The 17,887-nt window shown below is 41.7% G+C and overlaps 3 protein-coding genes across 22 annotated transcripts in view; 2 read left to right on the top strand and 1 right to left on the bottom strand.

Moving 5' to 3' along the window:
* arhgap23a (Rho GTPase activating protein 23a) overlaps positions 1-12,181 on the top strand; it is a 77,346-nt gene extending 65,165 nt beyond the window's left edge. For all 10 annotated transcript variants that reach the window (XM_077494867.1, XM_077494876.1, XM_077494857.1 and 7 more), the window contains 5 exons: positions 990-1,115; positions 1,276-1,317; positions 1,381-1,474; positions 5,071-5,102; positions 8,865-12,181. In XM_077494867.1, coding sequence (XP_077350993.1) covers positions 990-1,115; positions 1,276-1,317; positions 1,381-1,474; positions 5,071-5,102; positions 8,865-9,896 — 1,326 coding nt within the window. In that variant the 3' untranslated portion in view covers positions 9,897-12,181. The remainder of the gene's footprint in view (positions 1-989; positions 1,116-1,275; positions 1,318-1,380; positions 1,475-5,070; positions 5,103-8,864) is intronic.
* Positions 12,182-13,135: 954 nt separating this feature from the next.
* On the bottom strand, positions 13,136-16,805 carry hexim1 (HEXIM P-TEFb complex subunit 1). Of its 4 annotated transcripts, none has more exons than XM_077494797.1 (2): positions 16,787-16,805; positions 13,136-14,978 (listed from the first exon to the last, which is right to left on the bottom strand). In XM_077494797.1, the coding sequence occupies exon 2, from the start codon at positions 14,952-14,954 to the stop codon at positions 13,986-13,988; it is 969 nt and encodes a 322-aa protein (XP_077350923.1). In that variant the 5' UTR covers positions 14,955-14,978; positions 16,787-16,805; the 3' UTR covers positions 13,136-13,985. The 4 variants fall into 4 exon arrangements, with proteins under 4 accessions (XP_077350923.1, XP_077350906.1, XP_077350914.1 ...); XM_077494780.1 differs by lacking the exon at positions 16,787-16,805 and adding an exon at positions 16,528-16,587; XM_077494788.1 differs by lacking the exon at positions 16,787-16,805 and adding an exon at positions 16,014-16,433.
* The window catches only part of plcd3a (phospholipase C, delta 3a), a 38,307-nt gene continuing 36,015 nt past the window's right edge, over positions 15,596-17,887 (top strand). For 2 of the 8 annotated variants that reach the window (XM_077494739.1, XM_077494698.1), the window contains exon 1: positions 15,604-16,129. The gene's annotated coding sequence lies outside the window, so the exon portion shown is untranslated. The other 6 variants (XM_077494748.1, XM_077494713.1, XM_077494703.1 and 3 more) reach the window with 5 other exon arrangements.

The following is a 17,887-nucleotide window of genomic DNA, read 5'->3' as shown; positions in this document are numbered from 1 at the left end:
GATATTTGAACAATCTCAGGTTCATATCTTTTCCTAAGGTACTGGTTGCTATGCACATTTGTAAGATGCAATACCAAAACTTTAAAGCCTTTTTTCTCAAAACTCGAAGTTTCTACTTCCAACATTAAAATTGATGTAACTTTGTCAATTTTTGAAGTACGTCCATGTACTGTATATCATTTTAAAGGGAATCAAGTGCAGAATTCAAATATATCAATATCTCAATTTTGATTATTTTTTTTTTTTTTGCACATGTGGACCCTTTTGCCAGAGCCGGTTACAAATGTAATTAGAATTACATTGAACAGGAAACAGGAACAGGAAATGTTGCAAAACAGTTTTGTTTTTTTGTTTTTTTGTGGCCAAATATGATCTTTTTGCTGATGACTCGAGTAGCATTATTGTAGCAAAATTATAGGATTTTGTTGCAGAATACTCACTTTATGTGGTAAATTTAGCCTTTTCTTTGATAAATGTAATCATTTTTTAGACCAGTCGTTATTGTCTGTGGCAAACTAGAAAAATCCATTGTTTTTGCAGCAAAATTTAGTTGATCCATTTGGTAAAGTTGTGTTTTTCATATGGATATTATATTTGTATGATAAATAATTTTTGTGGCATTCATAGTTTTAATGGCAAGATGTTAGTGTTTTCATGGTTAATGTTGCCTTTTAATGGACAAATATGTCGTTTTGTGGCAAATAATATTCAATAGTTTTAATGGGGGAAAAAAAATATGTGCCAACAGACTTACCATTGCAAAGTTGAATAACAAAATGTCTTTTGGAGGGCAAATGCTGCAGTTTTGTAGCAAAATAAATCTTTTTAATGTGTAAAAAATAAGAATTCACGTTCCCGATAAATGCAATTTGAAGGGTTTACGCATAATCACCAAGTTTGAAAATACTCCAGCTACAGTACAAACTTATTGTGGTGGTAACCACGTTATAGAATTTCCTACAAAAATTTTTTATTGCATTTGCATGCAGATGGAGCCCCGCAACCTGGCTCTGGTGTTTGGGCCAACCTTGGTGCGCACGTCCGAGGACAACATGAAGGACATGGTCACACACATGCCAGATCGCTACAAGATTGTGGAGACGCTCATACAGCATGTGAGCGCACACCTGCTCACAACCTTACTCTCACGCTTACATTTTCACACACTCTCACGCACTCTCTCGCCACCCTTTTGCCCTTACATACATTTTCACACATACTCACACACATCCAATGTAATGACCTCAAAATAAATGATTTCTGTCATTTTTGCAGTACCTCTGGTTTTTCAGCGAGGAGCCGGACAAAGATGAAAAGGTATGTAACTGGAAAATTTCAATATAATAATAATAAATAATAATAATAATATCTTTTCTACAGACGCCAGTGGACACTGAGGACGTGCAGCCCGCCCCTAACATCGACCACCTGCTTTCCAACATCGGGCGGACGGCTTTGCTCGGCGACGCCTCAGGTGAGCACCGCCGCTAACCGCTAGAAGATTAACGCTCTCCGCGAGCGGTAGCTGCATGCTAGCGCTGCATCGCGAGCAGAAAGGAGTTAAATAGGTGACTCGAGAGCACGGAAAACAGGCCTCAGTTTAAGTCACCTGAACAACAAATGAACACCTCACCTCAAATAAATGTTTCACCAGCAGACGAGTTATCTATAAAGCTAGTGTTTACTTATTCATTATTTGCCTGAAAATGATAGAGATATTATTAAAGGTCAGTAATGCACTCTATTGGACGTATTGACGTATTATTATGAAACTGAATATTACCACAGTAGACAACTTTACCACAACATATAGCATCAGCATCTAGAAAGCTGTCTCTCATGTTGTTGTTATTTTATTTATAGAAAAATAATTAACATTTTTGTCATATTGGTAATGAAAGTTGTCTGTTAAAGTCCCTCCCTTCTATTGGCACACCAGCGAGTAGCATGACAACAGAAGTTGGTCAGTTAGTATTTAGCAATAGCCGCACTTTTTTTTTTTTCCTCCCCCTGTCCTCTCTGCTTTGTATTTCTCCCTGCATGTCACTCATCTTGTGACTTTCACTCTGCTTCACTCTCTTAGCTGAGCCTCTGGAGCAACCGTTGCGGTAGGACGCCAACACGTGTGTGTGTGTGTGTGGTTTGTGTTTGTGTGTGTGTCATGGTGACAGTGCGACTTTCCCCCCCAGTAGCAGTCAGAGGTTTGTCAGAGCATATTGCCTTCACTGTCCTCAAATCTCTGTGTGTATGTGTGCACACGCGGCGTGCATTCGTGTGTCATTGTGACAATGCGACTTTTCTGCCACAGTAACAGCTCGAGGTGTTTGTGAGAGCATGTTGCCTTTACTTTCCCATGTTAATTAAAGTATTCCGGCACCATGCCAGATCTCCAGCTTTTGCATATGATTCAGAGAGAAAAACAAATAAAGTAAAAAAAAACAAAAAAAAAACTTGCCAAACCTTGTTTAATTGCACAACCAAGTTAATCTTGAAGCATGAGCATTATTTCCGAGTTGTCTTGAATGCAGCATCCAAGCCGACGGTTGTTTCATCGAAATGAGATCCGAAAAATGGAGAATACATTCATGTAGCCAGGGGAAGACGTCCTCATTGACAACAGTCTTAAGAACAAATGACGCTGGGCGTGGAGAGAAGGAAATTGTGAAGACGGCAAGCCTTCTTTGAGTTGGTACCTAGAAACTAATAGGGATGTAACGATATCTAAATGTCACAATACGATATTATCACGATATGAAGCTTACGATACGGTAATTATCACGATATTGTGGGGAGGTTAGCGATATTTAAAAAAGGTCACAATATTGTAAAAAACAAAACAAAAAACAAAACAAAAAAAAACATGTTTAAAAAAAATCACAGTATTGTGCTTTTGTACATAACAGCAATGTTATATTATTATTATTATTATTATTATTATTATTATTATTATTATTGTTTTATCTACGATTGGCTGGCAACCAGTCTAGGGTGTCCCCCGCCTACTGCCCAAAGCCAGCTGAGATAGGCTCCAGAACCCCCCGTGACCCTTGTGAGGAATAAGCGGTCAAGAAAATGGATGGATGGATGGATGGATTATGTTTTATTATTGTTGTTGTTATTATTGTTATTATTATTATTATTATATAATGTTGCTAATGCACGCAAACATTGAGTTCCTCCACACATTGACTTGCTTTACAGGCATATTACGTTTTCCTTCTTCTGACAATTAGTGTAGATTTTAAACATAGAAGGGCCAAAACATCCCTAGTGAAAATAAAATTGCACTTAAAAAACTAGCCAGCAGAGGATGGTAGAACTGCACAAATGGAAATTAACCTGACTTTTTTAACAGATGCATTGCAATTGCGTAAATATCGTGTACATGACGACGATGATATTGTGGAAGTTTTACTATCACGATATCGCGCTTATCGGTACATCCCTAGAAACTAAGCGTGCCATGTATTTCTTTCTGTGTGTTGTGCTCGAAGAAGCTGGTGTATGCAACTAGCGGCAAAAGGTTCTCCGACACCACAAAGGAGACGTCGTCCGTAATGTAGCAGTTTGCACTCTCCAACATCCAAATAGTTTGCCAGGTGCAACAGCCACAGTTGCCGACGTCATGGAATGGGCCCTAATGACAGATTGATTGAAAATAAGGGACATCATTTAGCATTTACATCACACAACGTTTAGATGAGTTAAAAAGTAGCACTTGATCAAATGCTTACACCAAACTTTTCAAACAAACAAGTACTTTCAATTGTGTTTAAAAGTGTGAAATTGCATTTGTTTATTTTCTTTTCTAATTCTTGTAACTTATTTTGCCATTGTTTGATTTGAACAAAACCAACGGAAATGTTACAATTTAAAATTACAATATTATCTATATTCACTTTTGCTCTATACCTATTTATACATTTTTTTTGCATAAATTTCCCTTCACCCAATCATTTTTTTTAATTTAATTAATTAGACCAATTAGACCAACTGAGTCTCACATGTCGTTATATCACTATTACCTTTATTTTCTAATATTTACATTTGAACTGTAGGTCGTCTTGAACACTGCCAAGCACATTGCCAAAAAGTTCTTGGCCAAATTGCCTAAACAGTGAGTGTACTCTCACTTTTCGCTGGCGATGCGTTCCAAGGCCCTCCTGCAATAGGTCACTATCTGTCAAGTAGTAGTTTATGCCTCTATTTTAACTTTTAAAATTCACAGTGTAGAATAAATGAATGCCGAGCTGTTGATTATACGCTGCATTCATAAATGAATGTGAGCGGATGTGCACTCTGACCCCTGGCAGTACATGAGAACAACACGCCATCTTAATAACTTTGTGTTTGCGTTTTTCTTTTTAATCCCAGAATGGCTTACCCGGTACCTTGAGCACAAACCGGGTTGCAAATATCACAAATTAAAATCTGTGATAGAGTGAATAAACGAACCGCGAAGTAGCTCGGGAACACTGGAGTGTGCATGCGTTGGATACACTGACTCCACCCCCGATCCCAGGAAAAAAATGTTAAGGCTTAGGACTTTTTTTTTTATTATTATTAACTTTCCCTGCTAATGAGTATGTGCGTGTGTTTATTTTTGTGTTTGTTTTATAATTGCTCCGTTGCTCTGTCACTGACTGCAACTTTTGATGATCTTTTTGAAGTTTTTTTTTTTTATTATTAATGTCTGTTTCTCATGAAAGTCATTGTGTATTCTATGGAAGTACATTCCCACCAGTTATTTTATTTATTTATTTATTATTAACTGGCAGGAATGGGCTTCCATAGTGTTGTCCTCCCGTGTGCGTGTGTATGAAGTCAAGAGGGCACCGAGGAAGTCAGACTTGGTGTGTTGCTCTTTTAGTTTAGAGCACAAGTTTGCTGTGCTGCCCTCTATTGTCAGGTGGTTGTGACTGACAGACATCAGCCTTGGAAGCCACACCCTCCATTTTGATGACATCATTTGAAAACAATTACTAATCTCACCCAATGTCTCTGTGCCTTCCTTACAAAATTCGTCACTTTTGTCCTGCGTCACTAAATGTCGTCTTCTTTTCCCTTCAGACTCCACCAACAGTGACTCCGCAAAATCCAAGGTAGGATTTCAAGTATCTTGGGGTCTTGGGGTCTCTGTATCGCTGCGTTGTGGTGAAGAACGAAATCTACGTTCATACCCTCACCTATGAAAGAAAAAGAAAAAGCTCACAGATACAAGCAGCCAAAATAAAATATATTTAATGGTGTTGCTGCTTTTGCCAGTTAATAACTGCCACGTTGCGTATTAGAAATAAACACACTAAATCAAAATAATCCACCAAAAAAGTCCCTACAGCACACTCTGGTACATAAATTGCAATCCTTTTGCCTGTTACTCATAACTTCCGTCCTGCATAATAGAAATAAAAATAAGAACGAGAAATAGTCCACATAGTCAGAAAAAAAAAAGTCCACAACATAGTTTGTCACTCACGGCAACATGTGCACAATTATGCATCATGATTCAAGCTCCTGCCACATTACTAAACAAATATAAAAACATTTACTCAGAATAATCCTGTGTGCTATACGCAAAGTATATTTCACCTTGCATAATAGAAATAAGCAGAGTGACTACAAACAAACTCAAAAAAAAAAAAAAAAAAGTCTAAAACATGCACAATCAGGCATGTACAAAGATAGTTGCGCCTCGAGTCGCCACTTTTTCATAGTAACTAAAACGTTGGACAACACAACTAATGCTGCATTCGAGGATGGTGGGAAGTTGGACTTTGCAGACTTCAAACCAGGAAGTGTGTTCTTGAACTCGGAAAGTCCACTTGGGAAGTTGGGGGGGGAGTACTCCGACTTCACCGACTGACTACAATGTGACGTCACTCGAGTATGAGTATGAAATTAGATAGCTTTCTTCATTCATAAATATTTGACATAACTTGATGTAAAACAACATACGTGACAGTAGGCTGCTATCTTCCTGAATTAAATTATACAGTCAACTACTGAGCTGTAGATGCTTATGAAATAAGATTAAAAACAATAAATGAAGCAAAAATGTGAGAATGTGTGTTTGCTGGAGGTCAAAATGAGTTTTGAGGACTAAAATAAAAAAAAAAAATAAAAACAAATTATCACTATCCACCATTTTGGTTGTTTACTTTCACCTCAAATGCTTTCAGGTCGGAATTGGGAAAAAACAACTGATAAATCCAACTTTGGACCATCCTCGAATGCAGCATAGATACAATAAGGAGAAATAATCCATGGAGCCAAAAACAAAACAAACAAACAAAAATCCCCTTAATTAGGGCCCGAGCAGCTACCGCTGCGAGGTCCCTCTTGTTTTTGTAAGAATTATTATTATTACGCTTCTTCTTCTTCTTCTTCCTCTTCTTCTTCTTCTTCTTTATTCTCCGCAAACGATCGCATTTTTGAGGGCCTAAAGATTTGCGAAAACTCACCAAACTTTGCAATCTCTTCGGGTCCAGCGAAAAATTTGATATTATGAAGTTGTCATAACAACGCGACTCTATAGCGCCACCTAGCGTAGAAAAATAAAAACCAATCCCGGCCCGTTTGACCTAGAGCTATGAAAATTGGCAGGCACGTGTAGCACCCCGAGACGCACAAAAAAGTCAGTGGAAGCCATTTCCTAAAATGTACAGGAAGTGAGCTATGAATTTTTGAATGTCCAATTTTGGCCCATTTTGGCACATTCACTGTGGTCATGCTTTTTCCCGCTTTGTAAACATTTTTCATCCAACTGACTTCAAACTTGGCATGTATCATCTCAAGACCTGAGAGAACAACTGGGCAAAAAGTCTTGCCTTTTTGAAATACTATATGACGGGGGCGGGGCATCAAATATTGCCTTTAAGATTTCATTTTTCCAGAAAGACAAAATGCTTAATAACTCCCATGTACAAGCTCCAAAAAACCTCAAACTTCTCATGCAACTTAATAGTCACGGCCTGAAAACATCTATATAATAAAATTCAGTTATACATTTAGTGCCACCTAGTGGTGACAATAAATGTCATACTTTACGTTTTTAGCTACTGTGCGACAGGGGGAAAAATCTTGACTTTTCGAAATACTATATGATGAGGACGGGGCATCAAATTTTGTGTTTCGCAATGAAAAAGGATATGCTTAATAATTCCCCGGTATATGCTCCAAAAAATCCCAAACTTGACATGTATGTTTATAGTCAAGGCCTGAAACTATGTCAATGACAACATTAAGTTATATATGCAGCGCCACCTAGCCCTTGAGGCATGAAAAAAAAATACCACACTTACGGTATTTTTACAAAAATTGTAAACTCATTCTAAGTGTGATAACTAAGTCATTTATGAATATTCTTTTACTTTCCACCACTCAAAATGTCACTGGCATCAGACCGATCCAAACATACGTACTTTTTTATTTTGTTTTATTTATTTTTGATAGCCTCTATGGACAATAACAGCAACATTGTGCAATGAGTACGAGCGATGATGTGTATATATACTTTTACAAAAAATACAAATCAGGGCAAATCATTCCCTAAAAATAAAAAAGTACACTGATTTTTTTCAGGTCTTAACATTCACCAAAACCCATTGAGCTTGACACACATCACACCTGGCAAAAGAAAAATCCACATGTAAAGGTTTATTATGCCATTTTCACAGAAACTCTGCTCCCAATGTTCCAGTACCCCAACGTGCAAGTACCCCAACGTGGCCCGGGCTGCGAGGGCCCTTTATAGCTGCTTGCAGCTCTAGTTATATGTATTTTTTCATTTATGTTTTTTGGTTTGGGTATGATTTTTACCCTTATTATAAATGCTTTTTCATTCATCATATATGTTCTTTTTTTCATTTACATGATTTTTTTCATGTTAAAAGTAGTTTTTTTATTATTTACTTATTGAAGTATACAGCACAGTATATATTTTTTCAATTTTTAGATGTTTTTTCGTTTTGGTATGATTTTTTATTTATTATGAATGCTTTTTCATTCATTATTTTTACAGTCATATATTATTATATATGTTATATTATTATATATTTACAGTCATTTTTTTCTGTTAAAAGTATGTTTTTGAATTTACTTGTTAGACAGCACATTACAGTATTTTCTATCTCCGGAATGCAAAGTTGTGGAGCGGTGGGACAAACACCGTTGGAGGGTTCAAGAAATATGGCCGTGCAATGACCAACAAAAATAAACAAACCGAAAAAAAAGCACGCTGTAAATATACGCTAAACAGCGAGGTTGCGAAAGATGAACCCGTGATAAATGAGGGAACACTGTACACCATCTCGCCCAAAAGAAATAAGAATAACGAGAAATAATCCACAGTCAGAAACGGCCATCGACTCGCGCCTGAGTGTGCCAGTTATTCGTGATAAAGTTCCCAATAGAAACTAGTGTTGTTCCGATACCGATACTGGTATCGGCAGATGTGCCGATACTGCATTAAAACAGTGGTATCGGTATCGGTGACTACTCACAAGTAACATGCCGATACCATTAATTCCAACGCTAATATAGGATTTTGGATGCAGCATCTTGTGTCTTGCTCGTGCACGACATTTACTGATATGTGACATGTTCACTGCATGCCGATCTAAGATATCCTATTGGCCCTTGAATGCTCTGAACCAACGACAGGACAGCTTTTTCATGTGGAGGAAAAAAAAACCTTAGGTATTGGTATGGTATCGGTATTGGCCGATATGGCAAAGCTGGGTATCGGTATCAGGGGCCAAAAAATAGTATCGGAACAACACTAATAGAAACAAACGCAAACACTAGAAAAAAAATCCACTAAATCAAGAGTGTTGCAGTAATCCAAATGTCTTGCTCTGCCTCAGGGCTCCTGGGGGTCCAAGAAGGACCTGACCGCCAAGGACTTCTTGACTCTGTCCATCATGTCGGCGGTGACGGGCCGCAAGCGCCGCAAGCGTCACAACGCTCGGCGGGTGGGCAGCAGCACCGACGACGACTCGGAGCACGAGCCCATCAAGGCGGAGGAAGAGGAGGAGGACGAAGAGGAGGAGACGGGAAGCGGCAGCGCTCCTCGCGCTGAGGGGGAGGAGGAGGATGAGGAAGAGGTGAAAGAAGAAGAAGAAGAGGCGGTGGCGAAATGTGGGAAGGAGGAAGAGGAGGCGGGCGGACGGGCGGACGCCCGCTCCATCGTGTCGGGCTACTCCACGCTGTCCACGCTGGGCCGCAGCCTCGGCGCGGAGGACGCCGACGACGAGCACAGCGAGATGGTGAGTGAGACGGACAACGAGAGCGGCTTCGCCTCGCGGGAGCGTCCCGGCAAGCCGCCGCCCCCGCCCCGCAAACCCTCGCCGGTCGGTGCGCCGGAGAAGCCCGGCGAGGAGGGCGGCGGCGGGGCGCGCTCCACCACGCCGTCGTCCACGTCCTCGTCACACCGGGCGCACTCGCGGCCGTCTTTCAACTCGCACAAGCTCATCCAGTGCGACACCCTCGCACGCAAGAAGATGAAAGCTCGCTCGATGGACCTGCTGGAGATCCCCGCCGCCGTAGCGGGCGCCTCGACCGGCGTTGGTGACGCGCCGAAGGCGAGGAGGCACACGTCGTCGGGGAGCAGCCAGGAGAATTTGCGGCCCAAGCCGGCCCAAGCCGGTTCGGCCGACGACCTGCGCGGCGTGGGCATGCGCCAGCCGCTGTCGCCCGAGAGCCGCCGCAAGAGGCGGGCCTGGCGCCGGCACACGGTGGTGGCGTCGCCCACCGAGGCGCCCGGCGACAAGCGTCCGCCGCTGGCCGTCACCGACTTCCCACTCTCGCCCGTCAGCCCCAAAGGCGAGGAGGACGGCGTCCGGCGAGCGTCTTCCGGCTGCCAGGCGCCCACGTCCAGGTTCCACCAGTACCTGTGAGGGTTGGCGGGCACACAATCGGTGCAACATGCTCATCCGCAAGATGCCACGCCGACGCCCTCCCCAGCTGCGGGTCAGCGCACCGACTTGTTTACTTGTTTTCTAATCTTAAGTTTATTGCCAAAGCTTTCCACTTGTAAACGTGTGCTTTTGTCGGGTGGACGCACTCTGACCTCATCACCACCACCGCTGTGCAAAAGTTTTGGGTCACTAGTTGAGATTCACTCTCAAAACTTTCTAACAGGGGTCTCAACCTCAGCTTCTGTGGGGGCCGCTGGAGATCGAGTATTTCACATAAAAGGGGTTCAAGTATTTTAAAAAGTACAAGTAATCCAATCTTCTCAAGCTTTATTAATATCAGTTGAGAACATTAACAAGATTGGTGACACGGTCCTCTATCTCATCTCCCCTGCTACTTTGCACACGCCTCAACATGTCTCAACATGTCTAGTTGAGTCATGACATCTGATTTCTTGAACCCGGCGACACTCTCTTTGCATTCAAGACATCTTTGAGGGCGCCCTGTGCTCAACAACAAAAAAACATTCCGTGCAACCAGATTTGGAAAAAGACGTGTCTGGGACTCTGTGACAGGATAGATTTCCCTGCACTTGGTGCCACTTCAGAATTATGCTTTGCCAAAAACTCTCACAAGCCTAAGATATGGTAGCACGATAGTGATTTAAAAAAAATGTGGGGCTTTGATGTCAAGTAAAATATCCTTCGGGCCACAAATGCCCCCCAAGCCTTATGTTGGAGACCTCTGCTTTCTAAAGAGATGTCCATGCAAATACTGTGATATTATGTTTGCTTAATCATAAAAAAGTAACTTTTGATGCTATTTAATATTTATTAATGTCACAGTACGGCAAAAGTAAGGTTCGCTATGTACCTTTACTTTTAAAGTCACGGTTTGAGTCACTGAGTTTAGTAACGGAACAAAATGCACACACAAAAAGTGCTTTTCTTTCATGTAAACAGGAACATATTCATTTTTTTATTTTAAAGCAATTTTAAAAAATATTCTCAAATAAACAACACTTTTATTGAATCAAAGTAAATGACTAATGATGCCATCCATTAGCCTGTCAATTGTGTTTTCCTTTATGTGTTAGCATTAAGCTAGCTAGAGCATTTTTAAGACATTTTTGGGTTGTTTTAACTACACAATTGAATAATATTTAGTTTTATGTATAGTTTGACAGAAAACTTCAACTGGGAGTGACAAACAGCTTTTAGCCTCTCTTTTTTTTCTTTTTTTTCTCCAAATTAAGAATTGTTCATATGCCAAACTACTGCTTATTGTGGTGTGAGATGACTGTCTTGAGTTCACTCCCACTTTACACACATTTATTATTGTAAAGCAAGCGTAACATTATGCACAGTTGGAACATCAACACTGCACATGACATATTTAAAGGTAAAAATCAAGTTGAGAATTGGAAGTCTGATACCCTCAGCTTTGAAGGTGGCCCAAAACTTTTGCTCACAGTCCCCATTGTCTTTTCCCGCATGAATTTTTCTCCTGGGAAACGGTGCTTTTGTTTGTGCGTGCGTCTGTGTGGGTGTGTTATTGTTGGGAGAGAGGGAAAAAGTTCAAACCATTTCATGTTATCACTGTTGGTTACTTTTCCTCTTGTTCTTAAGTTGTAACATTTGTACAAAGCCTTATTAAGTTGTATATATATATGAGTTTTGTTTTAAACCTTAATAATACTTCTTTTTTAAAATGGTTTACAAACATTTCCTTCTCCAGGCGCTACTTGAAACGTTCCTTTAATATATTGTTTATAAATATATATATATAAACAGTGTTATATATTGTATCGTGACATCACAGCGTACGAAGGCCTTTTTGTGTCAGGTTTTTTTTTTTTTTTTTTTTTAAAGCATCACTCCATCGCTTCCTCTTGTCACTTCCTGGTCACGTGACTTCAACCCTCACAACTTCTTTGCATTCAAACAAGTGCCTCCTTTCTGGAATGTTACACAGTGCCATGCTGGTTTCTTATCTCCTCCTCCTTCCCCGGCTCGCCTCCAAAGATGTGTACATTGAATTCTTAAGGGGGAAAAAAAAAAAAGACAAAGAAAAGAAAAAGCACACTATGCACTCTCCCACGTGGTGTTTAACTAAAAGGTGTTGCTTATGTGTTGTTGTTGTACATACTTCATATGTAACATATTGTCCCTCGTGTGTACATTTTTTGAATGGCTTACGAGTATAACTCTGCTTAGCTTATTATTATATATGATGTAAATAAACAGAAGTATGTTTAAAAACAGAAGTTGATTTATTGCCTGAATCTCTAGGTGGCGCCCTCCATTCTACCACAGGTGAGGAAGCACCCAATTAAATAAAGGGGAAGTCAACCCAAAAATGTTAAAATAAGGCATTAATATCGGGTTTTTATTGGTTGCTGTGTTTTTCATTTGTAAATTCAGGGTGAAGAATCACAGGTTATTTTTAAACCAAGTTAGCTAGTTTCCTGACGGCGCATGCGACCAGAAAAATATTGATTCATCACTTTTTTTCCTACACTTTTAACAATTTCAACTTTTGGGCTGCTGGCTAAAGAATATAAGACTTTTAGGAGGGTATCCGGAGAGACCAATATAGCTTTTTTTCAGGGCCAATACTGATTATCTGTAGTCAATGAGGCTGATAACCGTTAGTTGAAGCCGATATGCATTTGCAGAAAAAAAAATTGGTGTCAAAATTTTTAATAAAACTCCAGCACTTGACTGCTTTGAACATCTTGACCACCAGATCTATTTTAAGCCAGAGCTAGCAGCTCACATATCACATTATAATCAAAGCATTTTTACCATCTTACAATGACACTTACCATAAAATGGTCAGAACACACTTTGGTAGACTTTGTCGGTTGGAAATCCTTTTGATTTATCTTTGCAATTCCAGACACTTCTTTGTCCGTTTCCATTTTACATTCCTTGGACCCGTGAACGGCACACAGTACTGGGCACATGACGTCATGTGAATACGATCTATAGGCTAGTGCTGAAGTGACTTGAGGATTCTCATTTAGACCGTGCTTTGTTGCCATTTTATGGTATTGATGAGGTGTGACAGGGCTCCGTCCACACTTACAAAAAAAAAGGTTTTCTTCTTTTTCCAAATGTTGAAACCTCAAAGACCATCAGATGTTCACACTCTTATGTAAATGTATGTATTGCATAACAATATGTCAAAACTGTAAACAGATTGACACACAAATGTGTTATTTTCTAACATTTTTTATTGAACAGCTGTTAACACACCCATAAACTCTTAAAATGTTAAACATTGGACTTAACTGGCCTGAATGGTTGTCTTATTTCTGGCTGTTGTAATAAACAAAATGCAAGATAGAACATTCGGAAATTAAAAAATAAAATGTCGACAAGAAACCATTTCAACTACAGACAGGAAAACAGTTGGTTTTGTCATGGCTTTCACTTTCCAGCCAAATGCTAACAAAACAAAAAGTCCAGATACAAAAAAGGTGTTTGTTTTTTTTGTTTTTTGTAATCACTGAATATTGACCAAAAAAACAAACAAACAGTCAAAACAAAAATGTTGTCTTTTTGCATTGACATATAACTATGAGCCAAATATTTAAAAAATTAAATTCAAAAGTCCAAAAATTAAACTGATTTTTACATTAAGTTTGTGTTTTTAAATTCGGGCAATATGTTGACAAAAAAAATGTTAAGTCCAAAACTCTGAATAGAAAAACATTTTTCTTAATTGCCTTCTAGTACCAGCAGGCCAATGTTGACAAAAACAAAAATTCAAATACAGAAACTTAGTTTTTGCATGAGCTCAGTCCAAAAGTTGACCAAAAAAAAAAATTAAGCCCAGTTGGGAACAAGTTGTTTTTGTATTGACTTTTTTTTTTTTTTTAAACCTCGGACCATGTTGAACCCCCACAAAAAAAATACAAAATAAAGGTCAAGATAGGAAAAGCTGTTTTGTATTATTATTTTTTAACCCTCTGGCCACATGTTGGGGGGAATTGAAAGTCCATATAGGAAAACGTCGCATATGTTTTTATTACCTTGTTGTGAACGGTTTTTGCCCGAGCGTCCCTAATTGTCCGCGGCGGGCTGGCTCCGCAGCAGGAGCTCCGTATTCTGGGCCTTGAGTCTCTCCAGCTCCTGTTCCAGCTCCCGGAGACGCGCCAGGGGCTCCTCCACGCTCAGGCCGCCTGCACCTCCGCCCCCGGGCTCCACGACGGCGCGCCTCAGCCGGTTGTTCTCTTCCTCCAGGCGGGACATGCACTTCTCCAGCTCCAGGTACTCCGTCACCAGCTCCTGTTTGGTCATGTTCTGCAGGCTCTCGACGTGGTACATCTCGTAGGTCTCGGAAAAGTCCCGCTGGAGAAACTCTCCGCCGGCGTTCCCCGGCCTCCCGATGCCGTCGCTGCCGCCCCCGCACCCCCCGCCGCCTCCTCCGCTCCCGTCCTCGTCGTCCTCGTCGTCGTTCTCAAAAAGGTCCTCCTCGCTTCCCGTGTCGTCCGGCCGCCGGGCCTGGGTGTTGAGATCGGGCTCCTCGCGGTCGTGCTCGTCCATGAGGAACTGGGTGGTGTTGTACGGAGCCACCGGGAGCCCTTTGGCGAACATCTCCTCGCGCAGGCGCGACGCCCGGGCGGTCTCTCGCTCGTCCAGCGCCTTCCGCTCCTCCCACGAAAGATTGTAGTAGGGCTTCCAGTTGCGCTTCTTTTTGGCGGCGCGACGGCGGTGACGCTTCCTGCCCAGGCGGGCGTCCACCGCCAGGCCGGTGTCAGAGTCGACGTGGAGCCCACCCGACGGCGGTTGCGGCGGCGCGTCCCCAGCGTTGTGGGGCTCGTTTCCGGGACACACCCCCTTCAACTTGTCGGTGTTGACATCCTGGTGGTGCTTGCCGCTCCTCTGGCGCCCTCTGTCGCCGTTGTGGGGCGGTGCAGCGCGGTGGCCGGCTGGGAGATGCTTGGAGCCGCCGCCGCTGCTGCTGCTGCTCCCACCTGATGGGCTGGCCGAACTTTTCAGGTGGTCGGTCTGCTCCGCTGGTTCTGTCATCGTGATGCTCCTCTTATCTTCCTTCTAGTTTTCAATGCATTTTAAAAAACACCTTATCGGTATTATTTAAACGGCAACAAAAAGTTTGTCAAAGGGTCGTTCCACCACAATTTAGCAAACAAACATCCACAATGACTAGTAAATACCCCCTCCCAAAAAAAGTTTTGAGCAAAAACTGTCCAAAAAGTCAAACTAATGACAAAACGACACTCCTTTAAGGGTTTGACACCATTAACCGTTTCAACGCTGTCACACCCCCGCGTCCACTAGGAGATAACGTCCCGCCGTCACAACAGCGTCCAGTATGCTGCTCCAGTGGAGGGAGCTCGCATTTATATACGCGCTCCGCCTCCAGCCACGCGCACACCACCGCTCGCCTCCGCCGAGGAATTATGGGAGATGAAGTTCGGTCTCCCGTACGCCGCCTTCAGAGCAGCTCGATTTGAACTACAGGGTCCACAAGGCTTGGATAAGTGACGAGTCTGACAGCCAATCGGATGGCGGAATGGCGCGAGCGCAAGCGCCAACCTCTCACGGCGCGGATTGGGCAAGAGCGCAATTTTGCTGTTGCTAAGATCATGGAATTTTCTTATTGGGCGGCTTAATTGTCAATCAAATTTACGTCACATACAACCAAGAAAGAAGTCCCGGGCCGCGTATGGACGCTACCAGCCGTGAATTCCGGGTATAAATTCAAAGAGATAAAACTATAAACGCGAAGGAGCGTTAAAGCGTGGCAATATATTGCCCGTAAAACAAATAACAAGCTTTTTAATTGACATTTTAGAGCTCGCAGTTACGAACCAAAGTCATAAACGAACGTCAATCATACGAGCAAAACCCACTCCCTCCCGACGTTTACAGCAAAGTGAAGGAGCCCGCTGGAAGAGACTAGTCCGTTTTTAATGTTTGGAAACAGAAACGCTTTCTTACGATTCATTTCCTGCACGCCATGAAGTGGGCACTCTATTGGAAGAGAAATGCATCATTCCCGAGTGAATCTAACCATAAATACTTTGATGTGAGTTTTTTTAATGCGTCGCGCGGAGTGATACGAACCCAGGGATAGCGTGGTGAGAAGGTGCAGGCGGAATTGTGGAATCAGCGTAAACAAACGGCAAATGCAGTAAAGCTCCCAAGACGAGCGCATCTCGGAGACCCTCGCTGTTAGAAGGGTGGGTCAGGCGAGACCAACTTTGCTCTATAATACTCTTAAAAGACAAAAACGACTCAGCGGAGCGACATTGATCGCATTACTGCGACCAAGACTTATATCTGAAGTTGCAGCGCTTATGTTGTTTTACACATGTGTGTAGAACACGCTAAGGATAAGCTAACTTGCTAACGTAGGCGAGCGTTGGCTTTTTCCTCCACGAAACGACACGTCAAGCAATTGAAGTCACGTTAAACCCCCAAATAACACATTAAATGACGTATGGCGGTTATTAAATGGTCATTCTAGAAAAGAAAGGGCAATAACGCCATGACTGATGCCGTAAAGGAAGCGACAATGGCGAGCGAAGTGCCTTCGATGCGAAACAATGCCAGCGGTTAATAAAAGTAACAAGCAAACCTGCCATCTCTCAATAAACACGTCATTGCTGTTCACGTTTTCCATTTAGTCGCAATAAATATGGAGCTCAGTCACAAAAACTCGCTAAAAGCGACCATTAACGATAGGCCAATGAGTGGTTACACGGGCTTGGTGTAATTGCTGGAAACATGGTACTTCCCGTAGGGAGTTCCGCATTACTTTGTTGTTGAATCTTTGTAGACATTTACATTGTGTCTTAATTTCGTCAAGATATTAGCAGCAACATGCTCCAACATACCTCAAAGCTGCTATTATGCGGATTAAACGCTGGCGTTAGCACACCGTGACGCTAGGTAGTTTCAGGAATTAGACTGTACCCAGCCCTCGGTAGTAGGCTTGGTTTAATGGGGACGACTAGCAAACTAGTTTTTCAACACGCGCACACAATGTGCTCTGAAATGCTAATAAAATAAATGACGAGTTGATAAAACGTGTCATAAATAAGCAACTTGCTGCACATTTGGTTATTTTCTTTTGTTTGGAGTAAACAAAATGGTATATGTTAAACTGATCCTACTTTACTATTTTGTGTTTGTTGGTCAGCCATTTTGACTTGATAAAGAGTACTAGTAATAGTAGTAGTAATACTAGTAAAAGTAGTTGTACAACGGGGGAATTAAATGGCTCCTTTAAACTATTTGGTGGAAACAAAGTAGTTCAATGGTATACTGGTTCAACTTGTTTTTTTTAAATGGTTGTTTGCCATTTTTACTTGCTTGTAACTACTAGGAGGTAGTATTGTAATAATGTCAATGCCATCCTACTACTACTAGTTGTAGTAGTAAGTAAAGATATGGGAATCCAGTGGTTCATTTTAACTGTTTGGTGTAAACAAACACGATGGCATCCTGTTAAACTGAGCCTTCTCAGTTATTTTTATAATTTTATGGTCCGCTATTTTAACTGGATCGTGACTACTAGGAATAGCAGTAGTACTAGTAATAGTAACCATAGTAGTGTGACCGTGGAATTTTCTGTCCCCAAATAACACAAGGCCTTCTGTTTTCTATAATAGAAGCAGACCCAAGTAGTTTGAGCCAAATGGCAGGCAAGAGTCAGTTAATATGAAACCTTTAATGGCAGATAAGATTGAGAAATCATAGCCATGGCTTGTCGTTGTTGTGGTTGGACTCAGAGAGATGAGGGAGCCAGAGAGCTGCCACAGCCACTGCACAGATCACAGCTTGTGCGGATTAGCAAACTTAATCTTAACATGGCCGCCGCCACTACTGCTGCAATTGAGGGAAGATGAAAGATGGATATTGTTGTGAAGGCCTTCATCTCACCGGACCTTGGAGAGCCCATTCAATATCCGTGTGCGTGCGTGTGTTTTTAACCT

This window comes from Festucalex cinctus, chromosome 1 (genome assembly GCF_051991245.1).
Source record: "Festucalex cinctus isolate MCC-2025b chromosome 1, RoL_Fcin_1.0, whole genome shotgun sequence".
Lineage (NCBI taxonomy): Eukaryota > Metazoa > Chordata > Actinopteri > Syngnathiformes > Syngnathidae > Festucalex > Festucalex cinctus.
This window is presented reverse-complemented; position numbering and strand designations above follow the sequence as displayed.